A 5,675-nucleotide genomic window follows, 5' to 3' on the forward strand; every position below is an offset into this window, starting at 1 on the left:
ATCAGCGTCTGCGGGGACACCCGGCGCGGGTCGGCGTGGGCACAGCCGTGGGGCGGCAGCGGTGGTCACGGGGGCCCCCCCGGCGCACTCACCCCGTTGTTGGGCCCCACGTGCTGCTCGGCGATGCCCAGGAAGGACTGCAGCGGGGTCTTACTGCCTGCGAGAGACGCGCGTGAGCCCCGGGGCCGGCATGGCCCCCCCGGGCAGCCCCCGGCCCGGCACCGGCCCCCACCTTTGCTCTTGCCCTTGTGCTGGTCCGAGAGGTGCTCGGTCCGCGTCCGCGTGATCAGCTCCACGTTGGACGCGCCGTAGACCTGGGCAAGGAGGACCCATGGCAGAGATGGCTATTTCCCCCAGCAGACCCCCCCCCCTGCGCGGGTCAAACCCTGCCCACCGCCTGCCCCTCACCTTGGCCTCATACCCRTTCACCATTTCCGTCTTCTCGCTCCTCCAGCCCAGGATCCCGGACTTGTTCCTGGGGGCGACGCGAGGCAGCCGTGAGCGACGGACGGGAAGGAGGGTCTCGCTTGGACCAGGCGGCTTGCCCCAGATGTGGGCATCCCCGCTGGGGGCTGCCCGTTTCCAGCGTCACCCCCCCAGCCCATGTCCCCCGCCGCGGGTCCCACCTCTCGAAGGCGATGTTCTTGGTGTCGAGCTGCGTGGTGACGACGGGCGCCGTGAGCCGCCCCATCACCTGCTCCTCGGTGGGCTGCACAGCAGCCAGCAGCACCTCCTGGTCGTGGCTGGCCAGGGCCAGCGTCTCCGAGTAAACCACCCGCCGGTCGTGGTCGATCTCCATCACCACCGCGCTGGTGTCTGCGGGGGGAGGACCGGCTCAGGGCGCACGGGGCGGACCGAGCCCGGCACCCGCCGAGCTCCGTGGCACGCTCCCCGGCACGGGGGCTGCGAGGTGGCGGATCCGGCCCCGGCTCACCTTGCCCCCGGAAGACGAAGCTGCGGTTGCCCCGCTGCCAGGTCATATGGTCGAAGCCCAGCAGCGTGGTGTCCACCCGCAGGTTCTGGCCGCTCTTCCACACCTTGTACGTGTCGCTGGGGCAGATCTTGGACACCAGGGGCACTGGGGAGAGATGGCCATAGCCCGTAGCAGGACCACCCTGCGTGTCCCACCCTGGGCTGGGCTGCAAACGCCGAGCTGGGTGGGGGCTGCCGGGCACCCAGCGAGCCCAGCACCTCTGCACCTGCCAAGACAGGGTGCAAGGGGACAAGGGGGGACAGGCAGCCCCCATCGTGGGGACAGGGATGGGGATGGAGGCAATGCTGGAGACGGGGAAGGCTCCGTGGAAGCTCCTGCTCTCCATCCCGCTCCAAGCTTACCCCAGCTGGTGAATTCCCATTTCATCTCCACGTAGAAGTCCTGGGCCTGGGGGGGGAGCACAGAGGCGTCACGGGGAGCCCGGCCGCCTGGGTGCCCCCGGCAGCCCCCGGGGAGGCCGGCGGCGGGGCTGGGGGGAGCCCACCTTGCGCAGTTTCTCCAGCAGGATGGGGATCCCGGCCAGGCGCTTGACGGCTCTCTGGTAGTCGCGGTAGCGCAGCACCAGCTGCACCAGCTCCAGGTCGCGGGTGCTCACGGCCTCCTGCAGGACTGCAGGGAGCAGAGAGGCAGTGCCCGGCGGCACGGCACGGCACGGCACGGCACGGGAGCCGGCCCCGGGGGGACGCGGCGGCGCGGCACCCCGCTCACCTGTCCAGCCGCTGCGGTTCTCCTTGCCCACGTCGGCGCCATGCTTCAGCAGCACCCGGGCGCACTCGAGGTGGCCCAGCGTGGTGGCCAGGTGCAGCGGGGTGCGTCCGCGGGGGTCCAGCTGCTCGATGTCGGCCTGCCGGGGGGCAGCGGGGGCTCAGGGTGCCGCCTGCAGCCTGCCCTCCCTGCCAAAACCAGGCCGGGGCAGGAAGCAGCCGACATCTGCCCCCATCTCCAGGAGCATCCCGGTCTCGCGGTGCCCCCCCGGAGCCGCACGAGGCCCGGCACCTGCACTGCCCCCCAGCCGGCCCTCCAAATCGGCKGGGACCTGTCCCGCTCCTCGCAGCCGGGACCAGCCCCATGGAGAGAGCTCGGCATGGACAAGAGGGGGCCGCAAGGCGGTGGGTGGCAGATCCCCCCGCGTGACGCCCAGGGCTCCGCACCGCCGGGGGCTGCCAGCAGCCCGGAGCGGGCCAGGCGAGCGGGCCAGCTCCTGCATTTCGGGGATGAGAGGGGGGGAGCAGTTGCCAGGCAGCCGAGGCCGGCGGCCCCCCTGCGCCGTGTGGCCGGGAGCGCCAGCACGGCGGGCGCTGCGGAGCCGGCGCGCACGTGTGGCCCTGCCTGACGCGGGGGCGGGAGGCGCTGCGTGAGCGGAGCGTCTGCGCCGAGGATCCCCGGGCCCCGGGGAGCCGCGCCGCGCCGCGAGCTGGGGCTGCRTTTGTTTTTGCCAAGCCTGGAGCCTGGCTCCCAGCCAGCCTGGAGGAATCCCTCCCCTCCGGAGCTCCCAACGGATATGGCGCCCCGAGCCCCCGCCATCGCCCTGCTCCCGGCGTGGGGTGCAGCCTTGTCCTGGAGCGGGGGGGCCCCAGCCCTGCCCCGTGCTCGGGGTGCACGGGAGCTGCTCCGCGGGCACGGCATGGCACGGCACGGCACGGCACCGCCCAATGCTGCCCYGGCCTGCCGAACCGTGCCGGTCTCGGGGCCGCTGCGGCGGGGGGCAGAGCGCGGGTAGGGGGGCCGCAGCAGCAGCCTCGCCAGCCCCCGGGTGCACGCTAATTGCCCAGCGCTCGTTTGCAAGCGGAGCCGGCTCCCGGGTTGCTCCTTGTTATTGCAGCGCTGCCCAACCCGGGAGAGCGACCCCGGCACRTCCCGCCGCCCACCGGGACAGCGGGACCCCCTGCCGCGGGGCGGCAAGCGAGCCCGGCCAGCGGGTGCCCCCAGCCCCGGGCACCCAGGCAGCCGTGCCGAGCGGCCCAGCCACGCGCTGCCGGAGCCGAGCAGCCCCTCCGGCTCGCGGGGAGCACAGCGCGCTGCAAAACTGCTCTCCACGGCGACTGCTTCGTCTTAATTGCACTAATGAAAAGGTTCTAATTAAAGCAAACACCCCCCAGCYGGGGGACGAGCATTGCAGGCTCAGCAGGGCTCCCGGGGTGCGCGAGACGCCCCATCTGCCCCCCCAGCCGTGGTCCTGCCCCGGCACCGAGCGGGACGAGGCCCCTGCGCCAGAGCCAACCCCAGGGGATGCAGCGCGACCCARTTTTCCCCAGGCGCTGGGGCTGGGGCAGTTCCCGGTGGGGGGTGCAGCACAGACCCCCCCGACACTGCCTTTCCCAAGGCTGTGACCCCCTCGGGGCCCRGGCCGGGGTGGCGGCGGTGCAGGACCCCGGCTCTGCCACCCYGACCCCCCGGCTCTGCAAGCTGCCAGCCGGCTGCGGCGTGCRGCACGGCTCAGTGCCGCGGTTGTGCCCAGGCCCCGATGCTCCCAGACTACCGGGGTTCAGGCAGGATGAGCCCCTTCCCTGCCTGCTGCCAGCCCGGAGCGGTGCCTGCCCTGCAAAGCCGGATCTGCCGGGGGCTCGGCCCCTTGGCCCAGCTCTGGGCATGGGCATGGCCCCGGCCCCGCAGCGTTCCCGGGCGGCACAAGGGGCCTGGGGGGCAGCGGCGTCGCCCCGCTCCCTGCCCTGCGGGATGGGGCAGGCTGCAGGCGACTGCGCAGCCGGGGCGTCCCAGCACAACGGGCTCCGTTCCGCATCCTCACGCCGCTCCTGTCCCCCACGCAGGTGCCCGGGCCCCACGGGGGAAGCAGGGCAGGCCCCTCGGTGGGACACCCAGGAACACGTGCAGCACCGAGCACCCACCCYGTTAGCCGTGGGGCGCTCTGGGGGGGAGAAGGGCTGATCTCAGCTCCGGTGTCCCCGGAGGCCCTGGATGGAGGCAGGGGGGCTCAGGCTGGGCTGGCTCCAGCCCCCTTCCCCCAGGGCCCCCGCCAGCACCCACRGGCTTGGGCTTGGCCCCGGCCCCAGCTCGGCACCCCACAGCGCACCCCATTGGCACCGTCCCCCACAGGGCCCGGCCCGGCAGCGCCGGAGCGCGCACGTGGCTCGCTTTCCGCTCGCCGTGCAAATGGCAGTGGTGACATCTGCGGCACGGCTATGGCGACGGGAGAAGCCCCTCCGCCGGCCGGGGCTGCAGGGGAGGGGGCTCAGGTCCCGAGCGAGCGGGGCCGAAGCCGCCCTCCCACTTTCGGAGCCTGCCCTGCACTTCCTCGCCCCGGCGGAGCCAGCAGCGCGCGTGCCTCCCGGCTCGGAGGCGATCTTTGATCTCCGCCGCGCCGAGCTCCTGGGAAAAATGACTCCAAATTATCACGGAAATAAAATCTGCCGGTGATGCCACGGGGGGATGCTGGGCTGCGGGGTCGAGGCCCCGGCGGTGCTGGGTGCGCGCAGCCCCCCAGCCGGCTCCCACAATGGAGGCGGGTGTGGCGGGAGCCATCGCCCGCATCCCGGTGGGATCATCGATCCTGGTGGGAGCATCACAGTGGCCCCACGACCCCCCCCCCCACCGGACGCACCCGGCCACCTGCGGCATGGCTGACCCCGGGGCCACCCACGARCGGAGGGGACGGGAGCCGCGCGGGGCGGAGAGGGATGCTGGGGCAGCGCCTCGCCGGCAGCCTCGCCGGAGCGCCTGCGGTTTCCTGCGTCTTCGGGGTTGGGTTTTAATTACCTGAATTGCAAACGCCACCGGGGAGAGGGAGGCTGGGGGAAGCCGCCTGGGGATGCTCCGGCGGCCCCGCTGGGTCACCGGGCGGCACGGCGCCCCGGCAGCTGGGTGCAGGGGGGGTTCCAGGTGTGGGGATCCCCCCACCCTGTGTGGCCTCCTCGGGCTGCTGGGTTTGCACCCCGGGGTGCTGGCAGCGCCAGGGCCCAGCGCACCCCAGAGAGGGACCTGGCCGGAGCGCGGGGAGACAGGGGCTGCGATCCGGGGGCTGCACCCACCACTGGGCCAGCACCGCCGGGGCAGCAGGGTGCCGGCTGGCCCGGCTCTGGGTGCCCGGTGCCCGATGAGGCCTAGCAGGGCGGCTGGGAGCTGGGGGCAYGTGGGGCTGGGTATGCTGGGGGGCAGTGGGGACCCGCGGGTGGCACTGACCCCCACGGCGGCTGGCACAGACCTGCTCTCCCCAGGCTGGGGGGACCCCAAGGGAAGCCACGGGCACCCCGSCACCCCTGGCTACCCCCGGCTGGTCCCTCCGCCCTGCTGCAGAGCCCRGCAGCATCGGGGCCGCCGCAGGGGGACCCCATGCCCATCCTCATCCCCATCATCATCCTCATCCCTATCCCATCTTCATCCCCATCCCTATCTCCATCCTCATCTCCATCCTCATCCCCGTGCAGGGGAGCCGGCTACAAGCCCGCGGAGCCGTGCAAGCCCGGCGGCAGCATTGCATCAGCCCGAGCCGTACGGAGCCGCGCGGAGCCGGGCCGGGCCGAACCGAACCGAACCGAACCGAGCCGGGCCGGGCCCCCCCGCCGCCGCCGCCGCCCGCGGCCCCACCTGCTTGGCGCTGAGCTCCCGGTCCAGGTCGCGGGCGCGGTTGTGCCAGACGAGGTAGTGCAGCGGGTACCTGCCCTCCGGCCCCTTCCTGCCTGAGCAAGACGCGAGCATCCTCCGTGCATGCTGGAGCGGCGGGCGC

At 73.3% G+C, this 5,675-nt stretch overlaps 1 protein-coding gene across 1 annotated transcript; it reads right to left on the reverse strand.

Moving 5' to 3' along the window:
* Positions 1-65: 65 nt before the first annotated feature.
* Positions 66-5,662, reverse strand: ANKRD13B (ankyrin repeat domain 13B). Its single transcript, XM_026055310.1, has 9 exons — positions 5,537-5,662; positions 1,703-1,838; positions 1,479-1,603; positions 1,336-1,381; positions 935-1,078; positions 627-816; positions 409-475; positions 233-314; positions 66-157 (listed from the first exon to the last, which is right to left on the reverse strand). Exons 1-9 carry the CDS (start codon positions 5,645-5,647, stop codon positions 66-68), a joined length of 993 nt encoding a protein of 330 aa, XP_025911095.1. The 5' UTR covers positions 5,648-5,662.
* Between the last annotated feature and the right edge of the window lie 13 nt (positions 5,663-5,675).

The sequence above is a fragment of the Apteryx rowi genome, unplaced genomic scaffold, assembly GCF_003343035.1.
Source record: "Apteryx rowi isolate R43461 unplaced genomic scaffold, aptRow1 scaffold_99, whole genome shotgun sequence".
In the NCBI taxonomy this organism is placed as follows: Eukaryota; Metazoa; Chordata; class Aves; order Apterygiformes; family Apterygidae; genus Apteryx; species Apteryx rowi.